This window comes from Gossypium arboreum, chromosome 8 (assembly GCF_025698485.1).
Source record: "Gossypium arboreum isolate Shixiya-1 chromosome 8, ASM2569848v2, whole genome shotgun sequence".
Lineage (NCBI taxonomy): Eukaryota > Viridiplantae > Streptophyta > Magnoliopsida > Malvales > Malvaceae > Gossypium > Gossypium arboreum.
Genome location: NC_069077.1, coordinates 44,509,869 through 44,529,612, shown reverse-complemented (window position 1 = coordinate 44,529,612; position 19,744 = coordinate 44,509,869). Strand labels below are relative to the sequence as shown.

Here is a 19,744-nt window from a genome sequence, read left to right as displayed (position 1 = left end):
TTTAATCGTATTTTATTTGGGTCGGCTTGCTCTTTGTTGGGCTACATTGGGTTTATTTTGTTATCCAAAATATAAGAATAGGAACCGCTCAAAAATTCTAAACCCATGCTTCTCTGCCGTTAATTTTTGTGTTTTCTGAAAAAGTAATTCTAGGAAGTTGCTTTGTATATATAAAAGTTGGAAATTGGATTCCCAATCTACTTCTCGGATGCAACTGAACAAAATGCAAAAGCACGTCTTTTAGAATACCGTCATACTAGAGGAAAGTTCCAATGCGGTAACACTGAACTTCCATGAAAATAGTTCAATCTTGGACAAAACACATTGTTGTGCAAACTGTATTTATATGGAAATTATAAAATGCTGCAAAGCTTTGATTACAGCATAACACTTAAAAGGGAAAAAACAGACATTTGGTGCTCTGAAGCACAAATAAAAAACACTCCTTTTCAATCTATTGAGAAGCCATTTGTTTAACTTCTCAATTCTCGCTCTTTTTCATGTCTTCTATTCTACCTACTATAATATTATATATAAAAACTAATGAAGTAGAGGGGAATGAGGATGAGCTCTTCTTTTAAATTTGTCTCTTCACTCCTTTCTCCTCCTATCTTCATTGTTTTTTATACCTAATATATCACCTACAACCACAATCAACAAGTAAAGTTGGATATCCCCAAACAAGAGAAAGAAAACCCTTTTTTTTTTGATAGGTATTCGGTATACTGCACAACTCTAAGCACCACAATAACCCAGGAAACAGAGTGGATTTTTTAACTCTGCTATAGCATTGTTGTTGGTCCTTTCATTCTTAAGCCAAATTGTAGCTTGAAACCGAGACATCAGCAGGAGAAGTAGAATGGATGTATACAAACTCAATACTCTTTCCAGCAGGTAGAGAGTTGAGCCATGTTGGGAAACCATAAGAATTGCCAGACTTGGAGAGACCCCATAGAGGACCATAAAGCTTTGATATAGAAAGCTTGAGATCCTTCAGTGTCTTGTAAGACTTGTTGGTCACTATTGTGGAATACCTGTAGTAGGTTTTTCCCTTGGCATTCCAGGAAGTTGTCATCTTCTGCTCTATGGTAATTGGATTAGACGATGTAGCTGCCAAATAAACAAAAAATTCCCCCACTATCAGATCTTGAAATTTAATAGCTACTATAATGAGAAACAGAACCAAATGTTCCTTCATCAATAGCAGATTGTGTCCTAATTCCTAAGAGTAGGTCCAACAATGTTTATGGGGAAATCATTTAAAAGAGAAGCAAAGAATATACCAGGGGTTGGAGTGAATTTGGGTTTTGGCGCCGGCTTTGGTTTGGCAACAACAGGATTAGGAGCTGGGACAACCACTGCATGAAAAGCCAATGTCATGATCATCATGATTGATGGAATTAGCGAGAGTTAGAATAAAAAGTTGTAACCGTATAACTTCAACAGGGAGATATATGCTTTTACATACCAGGAAGGAGCTGATTATAACCGCCATGACCACCACCAAGCCTAGCCAATATGCCAAGAAGAGGAGCATTGTTGTAGGTAGCAGGCTCTGTTTGCTCATAATTGTCCCTTTCATCGGCAAAGTTATCATAGGCATCAGGTCCTCCGACAATAGCACCGGTGAGGACATTAGGATCACTTGCTTTCCTTGAATACCAAGTGGCATAGCCTTGTCGGCACGCAACGAATTTAGGGTCAACCTTGAACGAAACAATTGAAGAAGCTCGGTGGTGAACTTGTCGTGGGAAATTGTTCCCATAACCAACCATGTAACTTGTTGCTCTTGGATTGTCTCCAAGAATGTAATCCACCTGATAATTCAACATTGCAAAACATCAGAAATTTTGTTATAAAGGTTGAATTTGTCAGTGGTCACCATTCAATAATACTTGAATACATGAAGAGAAGAGTGATCACCTGAGATTTTGCAAAAGAAAGAAGCTCGGATGGTGCAACATTGCCAGCAGCACACTTCAAGCTTCCCCTAGAGGAAGCGAGATAGTCAGAGTACACGGTGGCCAAGAACGAAGCACTAGTCACGAACTGCATATTATTCCACCTCTGTCGGAAAATCAAACCCCCGGGAGTCTTTTGAATATTACGGCCACCCTTCCCGATCAATGAGCACATGAAGTACTCTGCCTTTTGGTGGTACCTCTCAAACACCGGTGCATGGAGTCCAGCTTTGCCTTGCATTAAGAACTACAGGGAAACGAAAACTACTAGGTTAAATTTTGCAGCTTGAAGAAACCAATAAGTACTAGATTCAGATATTGAAATAATACCTTGGCGACAAGGGTCTGAACCCCAGCGTACTTGACGTCCCAACCGAACTCAGTCATGGCCCAACCGGTTCCACCCATAGAATCACCATTTTTGCCAAGATAGTTCAAGTAGTACTCATTGTTACTAGCTTGGTACAGCCATGCAGCGGCCCACAACAACTCGTCCTACACGATAACATTCCAACTTAATTAATAAACCGTACCAGTAAACATGCTATTTTCTGCCATTAAAACTATAAATTGCTCAAATTGATTGCTTTGAGAAAATTTAGAAAAGCTTACATTGTAGCCACTGATGGATCGGTAGTATTTTTGGGCAACTGTGATGCTGCTGTCGTATTTACCTCTGTATTTATCAGCAAATTCGAATAGCTGAAAACAAAAACAAAATTTAAAATTAATTATATTGTAAAACCTACTGAAATTTTTGTTTAAGAGTATGGATAGGATAGGTGAAGCAATTTGAGGAAAGAGGCAAGGGTAATTTGGGGATGTAAGTTAAACAGGAGGAGCACCGACATTGTTGGCACGTGAGAAACGAAATGACTCATTGCGACCATTTTGGGGTACAAATGAACGGTTAAGATCTGCTTGTACGAGAGATCTGTACGGTCATAAAAGATTAATTACCCGTGATGGATGGGGCAAAAGCAAAGTCAAGCGTTCTCATCACCAGGAGTCATAAAATTAGGACATCAATCCACTGGGGTCAATCCGTTCCATTATAAAAAATTATCATTTTATTTTTATAAATTTTTAAAAGCTTAATATAGAAAATAATAAATATTTACTTGATTTTAAAAGATAAAAAAATTAAAAATTTAATTGAAGCCAAATTTATAAAAATGATAATGATTTTTAAAATTATAAGAGGCAGGTGATGGAACAAACATGCCAATTATGGGGCGATATAGAATTTAACTATACCCACCTCTTCTACCCATGATCAATTTTAAACCATTAACAAGAATCTCACGAACGACACCGTTTCACCCAAAAAGTAGCTACTACAACGGTTAAATGGTTTTTATTTTTCCTGGCTCAAAACAGTGGTAGTATTTTTTTAGAAGAAAGAAGTAAACAGAGGTGGTTGTTTTTATTAAATGAAAACTAGGGTTGGGCCCGCCAAGTTGCGAAATTGAGGCCGACAAAAGATTGCGTAATAACAACCGTTTTTTCCTATCACCTTATGATAAAAAAGGTTGAGAGTGTAAGCTAACATGCACCGGCAGGTACAATGGTCCCAGCAACGCGAGAAGACACAGACTGCGTAAATGTATACCTGGTAGGCATGGCGAAGAAGCTCGGTGGAATATGCAGGGTTGGAACGGCGGAAGACGATTGAGGCGGCAGCCATGGCGGCGGCAGTTTCACCTGCCAGATCCGACCCCGGATTGCTTGGGTCTATCTTGTAAGCATGACGGTCGGTGGTCATGTCCTCTGGTCTTTGCCAACAGTAGTGGTCACTGTTACCGTCGCCCACCTAAAATGGATCTCACCAAAATTAATTATTTTTTAATTGAGTCCTTTTGAGTTTTAGAAGTATTAAATTCAAACTAATATTTTATTAGTAGCCAAGTGTTGCTATCAAGTTTGAGATTTGAAAAAGGGATTTGGACATATTAGTGACAAAATAATGGAGTGTTAAGAATGGCAAGAAACACGAGGAGGGAAGCAGGTCGGGAAGAGTACCTCTCCATAAAGGACATAAGGTTCGGGATGAGCTTTAATGAGGTAGTCAGTGCCCCACTTGATTGCTTCCATCGCATGGCCGAGCTCTCCATTTGCACCAATTTGTTTCCCGTACTCTATAATACTCCAGGACATCATTGTTATGGTGAATGCCATGGGCAGTCCGAACTTCACATTGTCCCCTGCATCGTAGTACCCTCCAACCAGATCCACCTTGAGAATTTGTGAAAACAACTTCAACCATCAATACCATAATTTTCGATTCTAAATGAAGCATGTCAAAGAACAAAAGTGACGTTTTGACCGAGAAAACAAATTCAAGTTGAGAGTGGAACTTTAACTTACCCCACTGGCCTTGCCGTCATTCAAGCCGGAATTGGCTCTCCACGTAACTCTCTGGTTATGAGGAAGGTAACCAGATCTCTGAGCTTCAAAGAACAGAATGCTCTTGCTCAGAGCTTGGTTATAGTCATGTCCAGCAAAAACAAAAGGAAGAAAAAGTAGCAGAAGTAAAGGAGTCATTTCAATCAGCCTCATCAACTTCTCCATGTACATTCAAACTTATCAAAAGACACAATTCAAGTTTCAAGTTCAAACAAAAACAGATCTCTTTCTGCAGCAGAGTGGGTTTTCCTTCAAGTTTATAAAACTAAAAAGAGAAACCCATTTGGAATCGAACACAAAAAATGCAGTCTAGTAAGAGAAAAAGGTAAAAAAATGTAATGAGTTAAAAGAGGCGATAGAAATGAAAGTGAAGAGAGAAAGAGCAGTGGGATTGGGAATTGGAAGAGGAGCTGAAGCCTCTATATATTGTGGAGTGGAGGGAAGGAAGAGCAAGGGAGATTAAAAATTGTGAATTGAAAGTAGTTTTTAATAATAATTGGAGGAGAGGGGAAGAGAAAGAACAAAGTCATGTGGGTGTCCCTGGCGCTTTTAGTCTTTTACTGGGTAGAGTCGGTGCGGATTTAATGGTTCTTTTTGGCAGGGAAACTGCTGCTAAACATGATTAAAAATTAATTTCTGATTTTTACTCTTCTATAAAATTTCTTTTTATGCCTTCTCCACTCCAATAAACTTACATTGTTTGTAGCTTGGGAATAATGCCCCTGAAATTAAGGCATGAAGTTTATTACGGCTCCATTAAATCTCTGTTGGGCACAGCATGTGAGAGGGTACCCTGTTGTGGGTTACAAATGGTGGACATAATTGGATTTTGCAAAACTTGGCTACTTGGTTTAAGTTTTGAAATTTGTTCACCCATAATTAATGCAAATTATTTTTATTTTTATTTTTATTTTTATTTTTATTTTAAATTAATCATCTGGCTTCTGCAGTCTGCGACCTGTCCGTTTGCGTCTCCTGTCGTATTAGGTATGGGAAAATTGCAAACCCTGGATCATCTTTTACAGATGCTGCCACACTGCTTGATTAGGCCCATTATAGTACATATCTAACCCTAATTATTTTAAACATTTTCTTTTCTTTTTCTTTTTGAATTGTATTAAATATTAACTTAAATCTCTTAAAATATATTTATTTTCTCAATTTTATACTTAAATTTATTTTAATTTTATTTTATCTATTTTGTAATGTTGGTTAAAAATATTTGTTAGGCCACTTTGCCCAAAGAAAAAAATGTCATAATGATCGACCATTGATCGATGTTAATTGATCATGGTAGGCATTGACTTATTATTGATGATAATTGACCAGATATTAATTTATCATGGGGTGCTATTAGAATATACCACATGTTTCTTTTATTTTTTAATATTATATATATTATATTGATTAAAATGTAAAAAATCATATAATATATAATATATATAAATTTTAAAAAATTATAATTATTATCATAAACAATAAATTTTAAGGTATAATTTATTGACCACACATAAATCTACATATCTTTGGAGAATGAACTGATGTGAAAATCATAAAGAAAAAGATGCATTATTAATGGATAAATGTAAATGTTATATATTATTGATGAAGGGAGTTGAATATAACCCTAAATTCTCAACTAAAAGCCATTATTTTGTCCAGCTAAAGAAAAGGGGGGGTTGAGGTTTTTATGACGATTGGATGTAGAATTAAAATCTAAATATTAGAGGGAATTTGAATAATTGCTTTAATTATTGAGGGAACTTCTCAGCATCAACCGGAATTGTTGATAATGGTAAGTAGGATTCTCCAAACCCGACAACCCCATTTTTATTTTCTCTTTCTGAAATTAGGAGTCCACCGACGGCATCAGGTAGGCAATATGACAAGAAAATAACAATGGCATCCTTTGTAAAATCAACTGTGCAAGATGTCCATTTTCATTTGGCTATTTTATTTACAAGGTCAAAAAGAGAGCGCTTAATTCCCAACAGCAATCAACGGTCTCCGCCGGAAATTAACCTTTTTCTCTTTTTTTTTTGGGTTGCCGAAAATATTTTTGTCATCTTGCTTTTGCTTTTGCCCTTTCAAAAAAGTAAAAAAGAGTTTTTTATTTTAGTATCATAAGAAGGTTTTAAAAAACCAAGAGATGTGGACAGTGGAGACGTACGGTATGTAAGTCAAAGAGGCAAGCCTCCGCAATTACCGGCTAACGACGGTTCTATCACGACTTCTGATGGTTCTACCTAGGCAATGCAGTCACCGGCTGTCCGGGTGAGTTAGTTTTTGATCAGCCTCCCTAAGTACACCTGCCCCCCCCCCCCCCCAACCCACCAATTTTGTTCCCACTTTGACGTGGCGAAATCCATGTTAAAACAGTAACGTTGGTTATAAATTGAAGGCATAGGCCATCTTCCATAAGTGGAACTCTTGCTTTGCTTTGTTGTTGGTAAAGAATGGGACACAGTCAGCCCGAAACAGTACCACCAACTTTGCTTTTATGGCCTACAAAAATATCTTTTGATAGTATTGTTGCGCAACGCAAGCACAGAATTCAAATTTGCTTTCCTAACTAATAGGGAAGAGATGCCTAATTAAATTAGTTACTCCTTTTATTCAAATATGTTATACTTTGACTACAAATTGTTAGCTTATACTAATACAATTCCACAAACAGTTTACTTCAATTTGGTCTCTTTTTTCTGGCAATTAGAGCTAATTTGTTAGATTGTTATGCACTCAAATTTTGACAAACTCTTTGTTTTAAATGAAGTATTGATTTAGGTTACTCAATATACTAGTTAAACATCATTAAGAGTTTAAATGTTTATTTAGGTGTCATTAAGAATATCAACTTATCTTTGGTAAAAGTATCTCCTGTAGTAGGAGTTGAATTGCATTTTGTCTTCTCTACTAAAAAACTGGGTAAATTAATCATTCTATAATAGATCAAAGAACAATTTAGTCATTTTGTTAAAAATTTTATCTATTTCTACTGTTAAAATTTGGTCCATGTACGTCAGTATGAGGTATATATGACATGTCATCAGGGGCGAAGCCAGAAAATTTTTTTAGGGGGGCCGGATGAAATTTTAATTTTTTATAGTTTATATTTTTATAACTTGTAAAGGATTAAATTGAATTTTTATAATTTTAGGGGGCCAAAGTGTAATTTTACCTTTACTAATTTAAAATTTTTAAAAAAATTCAAGGGCCTAAAATAAAATTTTCCATTTTAGGGGGGGCGGGTCCATGCCAGCCCCCCTGGCTACGCCCCTGCATGTCATGTGTCATTGTTTGGTTATTCTGTCAATCACACTAGTTTTTAACAGTATAAACGAATTAAATTTTTAACAGAAAGTACCAATTTGCTCTTTGATATAATGTATAGAGAATAATTGGCCTATTTTTTAGTAGAGAGAGCAAAACGCAATTTGATTCCTAGTACAAGGGCCTTCACAATACTTTTACCACTTATCGTGATAGAGTTTAGGATAAATATCAAAATTATACATACTTTGATTTAATTTGCAATTGTATAGATGAATTTTAGTTTGGTAGAATTATACACGTGAAACTCTAATTGTGGTTCAAATATATAATTGAAACTTTAATTTTAATTTAATCATACACATTTAAAGAAATAAATACATAAATTTATTTTTACATTAGATAAATATAATTATTTATGTATGCAATATATAAACATAAAATGATATTATATCAAGAATTGTGTTAATAATTTACAAGAATTAGATCAAATCAAAATATTATGTATAAAATTATACAAAATTAAAGCTCATGTATACAATTACACGTTAAACCATAAATCATAATTCATGTATAGTTTTAATATTTGACAGAATCATATAAGTATTTACCTTAAGCTACAATAAAAGTAGAAAATGAGGTGGGGGGTATATAGAATTATACAAGTAAACTGGAAAGGGATATGTGAGAAGAGAGGGCTAAGGACATGTGGTGTGAGATAAATGTGTCTCATATCTCCCAGCCAGGGTCTCTTTCTTTCATCATATTTGGAATTTGGAACCTCCAATTAAATCTTTTTTCTGTAGCTTGATTAATAAATTCCTAAAGCCGCTGCTAAATCATTCTTCACAAGATAAGATTAAAAAAATGTCATTTGATTTTGATCTTTAAACTTACAAAAGTAACATTTCTTTTTTTTTTTTTTGGTTTTAGGCTGCTTTTGTAAAAACAAAACTTAATTAGTAGGTCTGTATTGCCTCCAATTTTATTTTTTAAACCAAACAAATGGAGGGTTTAAATTCGGGACTAAATCGTAGAAGCCTGAAGAATGGAGGGAGTAGGGTCAGTATTAGAATTTTATAGGATAAGGAAATTATACGGGAGGGCATGAAGCTAACAAAATAATTGTAAATAAACTTATTGAACAGGAAAGCAGAAGGTAATTGAGAAAACCTCAAGGAAATAGTTGAAGCAGCAAGGAATGTCTAAAAAGCAGTGAGACATGAAACTTGCTTCTTCTTTTTTTAATTTACTCTTGAGGCATGAACGCAAAGCAGAATCCTTGGAGATAATGGTGATTGTGTTGACAGGTGAGAGTAAATAGGACACCCACTAGGCAAGGGCACCTATGAATATGATCCCTACACGTATGCTAGAGGACAAAATGCCTTTATAATTTATCCTAGGGGGTTCAAACTCGGGCTTGTGAACATGAAAAGAGAAAATGTGCAGCTTCCTCTGTCCATATTAGAAGAACGATTTGAGTTCAAAATTGATTGACACACTTTCGCACGTGCAAAATAAACCTTTCCCAAGGACAGGTGGTCCTTTGCAGATCTTAGGTGATATATGCATGTCTCCTACTGAGATTGATGGGTGGATAAAGTTTTAATGCCAAGGGTTCTTCCCTTCCCTTATCCCTAGTCTGCTGAGAGGTTCTGATTTGAAGGATATTTTGGGCGTTAACTTTTTCCCCACCCCCACACATTGTTTTATTTATCCAGTAATTTATTAGGTCGTGGTTGAACCATGAAAGAAGAAGGAAGCACCGGAATATCATGAACTCTTTTTCATACCAATACATATAGAAAAGAAAAGAAAAGAAAAGGGTGAGTGTGCCTGTTGGAAAGCGCAAATCAGGGCAGATTGATGTCAAGGTAAATGCGAGGCAATTACGGGTGCGGTCCGCACAAACTCCCCCTTTAATTTATTTCGCCCCTTCCTTATTCTTCCAAATGCGTACCAGATTCTTTGGAGCCGTTGAGATAAAAGTGTTGTACGTTTTTTATGACTCCACTAAACACTCCAAGTGTTTTCCACCAATATTGTTTCTTATGCTTTTAATTTCTTCCTTGTTGTATTCAAAAGTGGGAGCTTGATTAACGCTATAACCAAAAGTGATTGAAACATTTACATATAATTATACATCTCATCCACACTCCGACAATTCATTTTTTTGGACGGAATAAGAGCAAGATCTTGCTAAGATTTTCTACCTCATCTACCCATCTATCATTTTTTTTTAATCTTCGAATTTATTAAAGATTCAATTTTAAGTTCCTTCTTTTATAATTATCGATAAATTCTCTCTCAAATTTATTATGGGTTTAAATTCACCACTTTACCGAAGCTTTGTATTTATTTCATTCTAATTTTTTTTATTGTAAAAGTGCCTTAAAAACAATTTTTTATGACATTTAAGGGCATCACATTAATCACATTAGTGATGGAGCTACAAATTGTTTAATGCGATGTTGAGATAAAATTTGAAAAATTTGAGAGCAAAGTTAAATTTTTGTAGTAAAATAGTTTTAATTTTAATTTTCAAGAGGGATAAAAATGTATTTTTCTTATTTAATAATTAAGCTACAAGAGATTAAATTGAATTATTAAAAAGGTAAGAGATTGGTGAGATAATTCTCCCTCTAGTTGAGAGTTGTAGGGAAGATTCATGGTGATCGAGAGGACGAGGACAAAGGTGAAAGTTGAAGAGTATGGGTGTTGTCTACCTTGATTGAGCTTCAAAAAGGCATTTAAGGAAAATATTTACAGGTTATGTGTCCTCTTTTAATTGGTGAACTCTCACCAAAACTTTTGTAATTTAATTATCTCTTCTTAAGTTAAGGCCTCTCTTACCATATGTCATATTTTAATTCAAAATATTTTTTTCCCTTCATTTAAGCCCTTTTTGGTTTTTTTTTTAATTTTTATTTTGATCTTAGAATTAATGCTTAAAAGGCAATTTTTGTTTGATCCCAAAATTTTTAAGTATTTTTAATTTTTTATAAAATTTATATTTTTATGATCTATTTACTAACATTTTTAGTTTAATTTGGTAAATAAATACAAGGTAGTATCTAAATATTAATTTGATAAAAATAAAGTTAAATAATTACAAAATTTAAGTATAAAGAGCATCTAAACATTAATTAGGTAAAAAATAAACTTAAATAATTATAATATCTAATACAAATTAAACATTTAAATTATTTTATTTTTCTAAATTTTAATGGTCAAAATTATTCCAAATTTTAAAATACCTTATTAAAAATGGGCCCGGACTATATGAATTGCAAGTCTACTTTAAACATGTTTATTTCATATACATATCTCAAGCCCTTGTCAACATTTTTAACTTCTCCCTTGACCATCATATGAATGTTTTTCAAAGAAAACTCAAGTTTCAGTTTTTCATCATAAAAGCAAGAAATATTCAAGATTTGAGCTTAAAATTAAATATCAAAGTAATAATTTGGATCAACATGACAAATCCTCTTAACAAGTTTTACTAATTTACCGAATTCTAAAAAAAAATTAACTATTAACATTGATATAATGTCCTTTCATGGCTTATCAAACAATAATTATGGTTAAAATATATTCTACTTTGTAACACAATAATATGGTCGGGATTTTCTGCACAATTTATATAATTATGAAATAATATCATTTGTGTTGTCCCAAAGAGATTTCATAAATATCTAAAAATTCAATCTTCTTAAAGAAGAAAAAAGACAATTCTTTTTTTTTTTAACATGGTCACAACAAATGTTACTATTCAATGATTTTCCATTAAATATCCTTTCTTTGTACTAATATGATTGATTTATCAACCTCTTTTTAACAGCTCCAAGTTGAGGTTAATTTCTATTGAGCCCAACATTCTCTTTCAATCCATATCATCATTATAATTACTTTCTGTTGGTGCTTTAAGACTAAGAGAGAAAGCAAAATGAGACAATGAACCAGCAAGATGAACTGATTTTCAACACTCTTAAAATTTTTTTTCAAAAGGTTACAATATATATCTTTTGTTTTCCAAACAACTCAACTAATCCAGTTAACATATTAGAAATAGGAAAACTTAACTTGTATATAAACTGATTATGAAACCAACACCTAAACACATCAAGTCATTACCAACTTAGTTTGTTCTCAACGAAGTATCTTAATATAAGAACTGAACAAAATATTAAACCAAAACATCGATTTTCTGCTCTAGGAAGACAGCTTGCACTCCATCCTATAGTTCACCTTATCGCTAATTAGATCACACTTTGGCTGTCTGTAGATATGCTTGCAATTAAACTATTCACCAAGCTTGTCGTGTAAAAACTATTCGCATGACAGTTTGCCTATTGAGAGTCCGCCAATCTTCTCATGCTCAAACTATCTACCATATGACTTAGAGACAGAACTGTCAGCCATATGTGTTCGCCAACTGGACTGTTTTCCATGTGTTCTTCTCTATGTGTGTTCTCCATTTGTGCTGTTTGCCATGTATGTTCGCCGATGCATGGTTGGTCATCTTGCAACACTCTTCATTGGCCTCCATGCTACGAACTCTAATATCATACCTCAACTTCTCAAATTTCATCTTTCCAAGAGGCTTTGTTAGTATATCAACTAACTGATCTTGTGAAATACAATAAACCAGTGTTACCTCATTTGGTTGTTCCACTTCTCTCTTAAAGTGATAATTAATTTTGAAATGTTTTGTTTTCCCATGGAATACTGGATTCTTTGCAAATTACAACAGCAGATTGATTATCACACTTGATCTCTGTTGCTTCCTCTTGGTTTATGTTCAAGTCATTCAATAGTTGATAACAAGCCGAATTTGTATGTTTAACCCACTCAATTTTGGTAATTTTTGTTTAATTTTATCAGGTGCACAATTGGAGTATCGAAATTTGAGTTAACAAGCAAATCAGCTAAATTAGAGCACAAGCAATAAAAAGGGGTCAAATTGAAATTTTGAGAAATTTATGGCTTATCAGATTTTTTATTTGACTTTGTAAAAGCTAGATTTAGAAAAAATATGATATAAATCTGATTCTATGTTATTGGTTGTTAGATGAATTAGGCTAAATTTAGCATATGAAATCTATATGAATACCTTGAATGGTAGTTTTGGAAAACACACTGAAATTGAAAAAAAAATTTCTCTTTTCGTTTGTCAGCAATCTGCCATTTCATCTTCTTTTCCATATTTCTCACACTTTTGGTTCAATTACTCCTTAAGTCCTTCCTCCTTCCCATCCTTCATCATTACCATTAAATTCTTTCCCATAAATAAACAGAGCATGATTAATTTCATGCTCAACTAATTTTCTTTTAGCTTTAGCCCTGTTATCATTTCAAAAATAAATTGGATATATGAACCCGCATTAAAAAAACCTTTCAACACGGTATTCGCTATTTCTTCAGTATATTGGATAGTCATAATAGTCCCTTAAAGTTGATTCAATTTTAGTTCAAAGTGTATGTTGGGTGGAAGTTGTATTGACGTATAGTTGGGAAAATGAGACGGTCGTCTGCCGAGTTTGAATTCTCGTGAACAAGTTGGCATGTTCAATTGGAAAAAGTTAGTTGGATTCCATCAAGGGAGATAGTAATCGAATTTAAAAGACCCACATGGTTAAGGCCATTGATTTGAGTTGGGATTTTCTAGATCACAAGACCGTCGAGATCTTAAATTATGGACTCATGTTATGTGGTTAGATAATCGGTAATGGTTGGTTTGCATGTTGTATCGGAACCAACTACACAAGGAAAAGTTAGTGATTGGGGCATCATTGATCGCTATAACCAACTTATTGTTTGGAAGAGAAAATCCATTTTTCAAGGATCGATTCGATTTCGGAGTGTACCAAGACTGAGGCTAAGCATTAATATATTTGATTCACCAATTTGATTTAATTTTCTTAAGTTATTTTGCAACCAAAATTCTATTTTTATTTTATATTATTTTTATTTATTTTATTTTCTTTATCAACTAAACCCCCTTTTATTTATTTTACAGCTTTGTACACACAAGTCGAGGGCATGACAACTACTTAGACTAAAAAATCTGGTCGTGTAAACAGGAAAATTAGGAATCTCAGTCCCTGTGGGATCGACCCTACTATTCTATACTACTATTTAATTAAGTTAAAGCGTAGGAAATTATATTTAGTGGTTTTAATACCCATAAACAAGTTTCTTAACCAAATGGCCTGGTTGACAACTATAGCGGCTACAACATACTCTGCTTCAACTGTGGGTTGTGCTATTGATCGTTACTTCCTTGAGCTCCAGCAAAAAAAACCTGACCCTAGAGTGAAGAAATAACTAGAGTTACTCTTCATGTCCTTAGTAGATCTCGCCCAATCACTATTTGAGTAGCAAGTAACTTAAGCTTTTCAGACTTCGTAAACTTCACTTTATAGCTCAATATTCCTTTTACATAACTCAAAACTCTTTTGGCGACTTTGTAATCAATTATATTGTTGCAGTGCATGTACCTCAACAACAAACTTATAGCAAAAATTATATCTGGCATAGATGCAATCAAGTAAATCAGGCATCCAACCAAGCTTCTATAGCTTGTCTCATCCACTCTTTCAAAATCTTTATTACTGGTGAACTTCTCTTATTGAACAATTAGAGTATTGGCAAACTTGCAATTTTCCATGCCATATCTTTTCAAAATTTTCATGGCAAGCCTTTTGGCTTATAAAAATTGCTTCATAAGTTTGAATCACTTCCATACCAAAAAATTATGTCATCTCTTCTAAATCTGACATTTCAAACACTACTTGCATCTGCCTTTTAAAATCATCAATCAGCTTATTATTGCTACCAATCACAAGCAGATCATCAATATGCAGAGATACAATAAGAAGTGTTTCATTCCTAGCCTTCTTCACATACATTATAGGTTCACTGATAATTCTCTCGAGTCCCAAACCTACTAGATGATTATCAACTCTCTCATACCATGTCCTTGGGGGCTTGCTTTAGACCATACAATGTCTTTTTTAGTTTGTATACCTTTGACTCACATTCTGGTATAAGAAATCCTTGAGGCTAATCTACATAGATCTCTTTCTTCAGATAACCATTCAAAAAAGTTGATTAAACATGCATTTGATGTATTTTTCAACCTTTTTGAGCTACAAGTGTTAATAGCAGCCTTATGGTATCTAACCTTGTTACAGGGGAAAAGGTCTTAGTAAAATCCACAATAAATTACTGACTATACCCTTTGATAATCAATCTGGCCTTGTACTTGTTGATAAAACCATCAAGTTTCATTTTGGTTCTAAACACCTATTTGACCCCAATGACTTTCTTATGAATCTGTCTATCTACCAACTCCCAAGTCTTATTCTTGTTGATCAAACTAATATCTTCCTTCATACCATCTCTCTATTCAAGTTCTTGTGTTACCTCTTCAAAAGTAACTACTTCCAACATTGCCAAATTACACATCTGGTAGACTTTAGTAGCAAAGGTCTTAGTAAAATCAACACCAAATTGCTAACTATACCCCTTGATAACCAAGCTAGCCTTGTACTTGTTGATAGAACCATCAGGATTCATTTTAGTTCTGAACACCTATTTGATCCCAATGAATTTCTTATGAACTGGTCTATCTAACAACTCCCAAGTCTCATTCTTGTTGATCATACTAATCTCTTCCTTCACAACATCTCTTTATTCAAGTTCTTGTGCTACCTCTTTAAAGGTAACTGGTTCTAACACTGCCAAATTACATATTTGATAGAATTTAGTAATTGGCCTGGTTCCTCTCACTGATGGTCATCAAATGCATCATTGTTGGTTTGGTATTCAGTAGGTGATCTGTCATAATTTGGTGTAGTAGATTAAACTAGTTTTCATACTCGATGAGCTTGAATACGAGAAATTTTAATATGCTTTAGTTATGCTTTCTTAGTTTAATTTAAATTCAATAAAAAGTACATTTTGAGTCTTTTATTGACCTTAGGGGCCGAATGAGGCCTAAAGGCGAGCTAACGTGCTTAGTAAGTGTACAGGAAACCATTCAAGGGCGTAGAAACTCAATATTGTTCGTTGTTTTGTAAAACGGGGCGTTTGATGTCAAACATAGGGAACAGAATGCTAGAATTGCTATACTGCCTTTGAAGTCGTGACACAACCAAGGGATGTCGCAACACATGCCTAAAGCCACTGTTGAACCATTCATACTGACTTTGATGTTGCAATACAGGGATTAAGGTGTTGCGACAGCAGTTCTATACGGGAATAAGTACGAGTCAATGGCATTTTGGTTCATACAATGGAAATTAAACATGAGGACATCAGTTGATCTAAGGTTCAGGAAGACGAATATCTTAATTCTATAAATAGGCTTATTTAGCACTTGTGGATGACGATTTTTCCATGCTTTAAGTTTTCTTTGTAATTTTAGTTGTTAGTTTTTCTTTCTTTTAGGCATTAGGCTTATTTTTAGTTCTTTTCTTTTTGTGTTCTTCAAATAATGTGGTTTGTAAATGTAATTAAACGCTAGTGGATTTTTTACGCTTCATCTAATACAAACATGATTCTCTAAATTCTACTCTTGATTTGTTATTTATGTTTATCCTTATATTTAAGTTTATTGTGTTCATGAGATCCATGAGGAACTAATCCTCTTATGGAAGATTAGCGAGTAGAGGTATGATTAACTAATTATTATATAGGATTTTTTTAGTGGATCAGCTATTTGGGAGAGGAAGAACTTAAACCTTAGGTTTGACGACCCTAGAAAGTCATTTAGGTTGGAATTAACCCAAAATTCGTATGGCTTATCCGTGAACACCTTAACTCCAAACTGGTCTGGACTGTGAGGTCGAGAGATAAGTAGTTTTTTTCAAGTCATTAGTTTAGTGGAATATCGAGAGATCCTACTAAGGTAATGACTAGTTAATTGAGTAGAAAATCAAAATAAGAATTAGTTATGAACACTAAAGCGAGCTAATCACCTATGCTTAAAATTGATTAAGTCTATAAATTAGTTTTCTGAAGTTCTTTTATTTAGGTTTTTGTTATTTCTATTTTATTTTTTATATAAATCCAAAAATCTTTCTTTTATATTTTATTGTAATATAATTTGTTTAAAATACTAATTAGATTTATTTGCGTTTAAGTCAGAATTAATTTAGTAATTCCCCTCCCTTGGGTACAATTCTTGGAGTACTTACCTACTTCGTTGTAAAAACTATATTACAACCTGACCCGTACAGTATTCACACTCTAGACGTTAATATGTTCGGAGGCGGTCAAGTTGTTGGTGTCATTGCCGGGGAGGCAATGTTAGTAGATTAATTTTAATTTTATGTTTAATAGGATAGTTAGGAAATTTTTAAATTATAGATACAATTTTATTTTATCATATTTTTATTAATTTACGTTTACTATCTTCTTTCTTTTCTGATATCAGTATATGCCTTAGAAAGAGGAACACATGTTTAGTCTGTCACTGGTCGATAGAGATTAACCCAACAAAATCATTTAAATATGGATGAAATTGATTACATATGGTTTAATGAGGAGTTGGTCTTTGATGATGAAATATATGACAGTGTATGTGAAGAATCAGAGATCATGGAAAACAAAAAATTATTCATAATAGAGCTGAGCCAACGCGAAAACAAAGTTTCAATGTACCAATGGAGTAATGAACAAGGTATTGATATAGTCGAATATCCATATGAGTTCACTAGTAAGTTGTATGAGGCACTTGAAGAGGATCATGATATGTCTGAACATTTAAACAAGCCTCTATGTGATTCGTATGAGATGCCTTTATGTGAAACCATCAGGACGGACAACTTTGAAGTATTATCAAACATGTCACATATGATTACGCAAATGTTGAAAATGATGCAAGAAATATTTGAAGCACTGCCTCCAAAGAAAGAGGACATGTTTGATGTTCACAAATTGGATCATGAGAACCCCGGTACTATCGATAACCATGATGGGATCACGATGAGATTCAACCTGAGCCTGTCACTGAAGATCATAGGGATAAGTTGAACATAGTTGAAATAGTCTCTGATCTAGTTGACATAGCAGTATTTAATTATAAAGGTAGAAGTGAAAAATAAACTAACCACTAACATGAAGCTTAAACTAATATTGAATGAAAGTGTAGAAGAGCCAATACACTTTCTTGCCATAACAGAAAAGGTTCCAATTAAAGAGGTCGAGGAGTTCTATTCATTCTCATTCGACAATGACAGTAAGGCTTAAGCAACCAAAGTCTCATGCAATAGGGAGAGGAGAAAGCTCGTGGCAATAATACCCCAGAAAATAATTTAAGGTTGGCTCAGATTTGTTACTAAATGGCTCACAATGTAGATGTCACGTTGGTAAAAAATAAGGTAAAATCATTGGAATCGACCAAAGTGGTTGGTTCATATACATCGATAGGAAAACAAATGTCGAATCAAGGTGTCGAGAACTAGCTGGAGGTTCTTCTATGGTGACGACACGGATTGCCCCAGTTTTTAAAGAACTTCAATTTTTTATTTTAAATTTTATTTTTTTACTTTTATTAAGTTTAGTATATATTTTATTTTATTTATTAATTTACTTTCTTTATATTACATTGCATATTTCACATTTCTTGTCATAGTATTTTATTAAAGGTACTTTTTGTCCAATTGGAGCAAATAAATCTCAATATTAATACAACAACAAGGATTCGGCCTTATTAGGAAAGTTTTCTTGTTTGCGCCTTAATCAATTTACAGTAAGAGTAATGTATGCTTTAAAGTGTAGGGGGAAATACATCAGGATTCATTTATATTAGGATTTAATTTTATTCAAATTGCTTAAAAGTAGGATATGTATGCTCCGAGCACTTTAAAATTTAAAAGAGGGGCCGAAAAAGTGTTGTGTCACAACACAGAACGTTCATGATGCAACACTAGAAATAGATTCAAGAAAATGGGCACAGAGCCCCTGTGTCGTGACATCACTACAATGTTCTGCAGGGTCAACCCAACCTATCGCGCCACTCGACTAATCAAACCATATTTTACCCTGGTTTTAACCTTAAATAACCCATTTTTAAACCTACAAACACCCTCTATTAACTCTTAAAATCTTTTAAAATCTTTTAATCCTCTCTAAACCTCTCAACAAAAATCCCCAAATCCTTTAAACCATAAACCCTTTTCCTTTTCTATTTTTGGTGTTGCAATTCCCTCTTTTTCTTTGTTTTTTAGTGCAGGCTAAATATCAAGCATCACAAAGGGAAGTTTCAACAATCTTTCGAGAGAGACAAAAAGATGTTAAAGTCAAAGTTAAGAGTTCCTGTCTTGTTTTTGTAACACCCCTAGCCCATACCCGTCGCCAGAATAGGGTTTCAAAGCTTTACCAAAACATTCAGAACATTTTTCAATTCATTAGTGCAAGTTACTATTCATTAATCGAGATTATTCATAACGTCTCTTAATTGGACCCTCGAGGTCCAATACGAGTCTTAGAATTGAATCGTGACTTAATCGGGACCTCTAAAAATTTTTCACAAAATTACAAAATTTTTCCAAGGTGCAGGGCTCACACGCCCATGTGACCTTAAGACACGCCCGTACTGGAGGCCGTGTTCAACCCCATGTAACTCTCTGACTTATGCATACGGTCGTGCCACACAGCCATGTGCTAAGCTATTTGGTTAAGTAATCATTTCAAATTTAAGTGCAGGTTTCACATGACCAAGACACATGCCCGTGTTCTAGGCCATGTAGCACACACGGCTGAGACACATGCCCGTGTCTCTACCCATATCCTCAATTCTGAGCATTCTGTTTCTCAAAATTAAGGTGCAAGGGACATACGGCCTAACCACTTACCTATGTACCCGGCCGTGTGTCACATACGGTCTAGATACACACTTGTGTGTTTGTCCGTGTGGACAAAATAAAGCCATTCCTAACTTCATTTCTCACCCAAAATCATACCCATGACCTTAACTTGAATCACATATCCAAATACCAACCATTTCAAGCATTCAAATCAAGCAAATTCCATCATTCATCACGGCATATCATTTCATGCATACATGTCTACAATCTTACCTTAGTTCAATC

The 19,744-nt window shown here is 34.2% G+C and overlaps 1 protein-coding gene across 1 annotated transcript; it reads right to left on the bottom strand.

Annotated features, from left to right (window-relative positions):
* Nucleotides 1–324: 324 nt before the first annotated feature.
* LOC108469840 (endoglucanase 6-like) lies at nucleotides 325–5,215 on the bottom strand. The gene is made up of 9 exons (XM_017770901.2): nucleotides 4,329–5,215; nucleotides 3,984–4,196; nucleotides 3,574–3,774; nucleotides 2,574–2,663; nucleotides 2,292–2,456; nucleotides 1,924–2,208; nucleotides 1,469–1,817; nucleotides 1,284–1,358; nucleotides 325–1,110 (listed from the first exon to the last, which is right to left on the bottom strand). The coding sequence occupies exons 1-9, from the start codon at nucleotides 4,536–4,538 to the stop codon at nucleotides 812–814; spliced, it is 1,887 nt and encodes a 628-aa protein (XP_017626390.1). The 5' UTR covers nucleotides 4,539–5,215; the 3' UTR covers nucleotides 325–811.
* Between the last annotated feature and the right edge of the window lie 14,529 nt (nucleotides 5,216–19,744).

What these genes read in the sequence shown, in the direction of transcription:
- LOC108469840 (XM_017770901.2), bottom strand. Translation starts at nt 4,538, where the DNA reads ATGTACATGGAGAAGTTGATGAGGCTGATTGAAATGACTCCTTTACTT. An exon ending in TTCTTCGCCATGCCTACCAG is followed by an intron (nt 2,664 to 3,573) that starts GTATACATTTAC and finishes TTTTGTTTTCAG; the next exon opens with CTATTCGAATTTGCTGATAA. An exon ending in CAAATTCACTCCAACCCCTG is followed by an intron (nt 1,111 to 1,283) that starts GTATATTCTTTG and finishes TTTATTTGGCAG; the next exon opens with CTACATCGTCTAATCCAATT.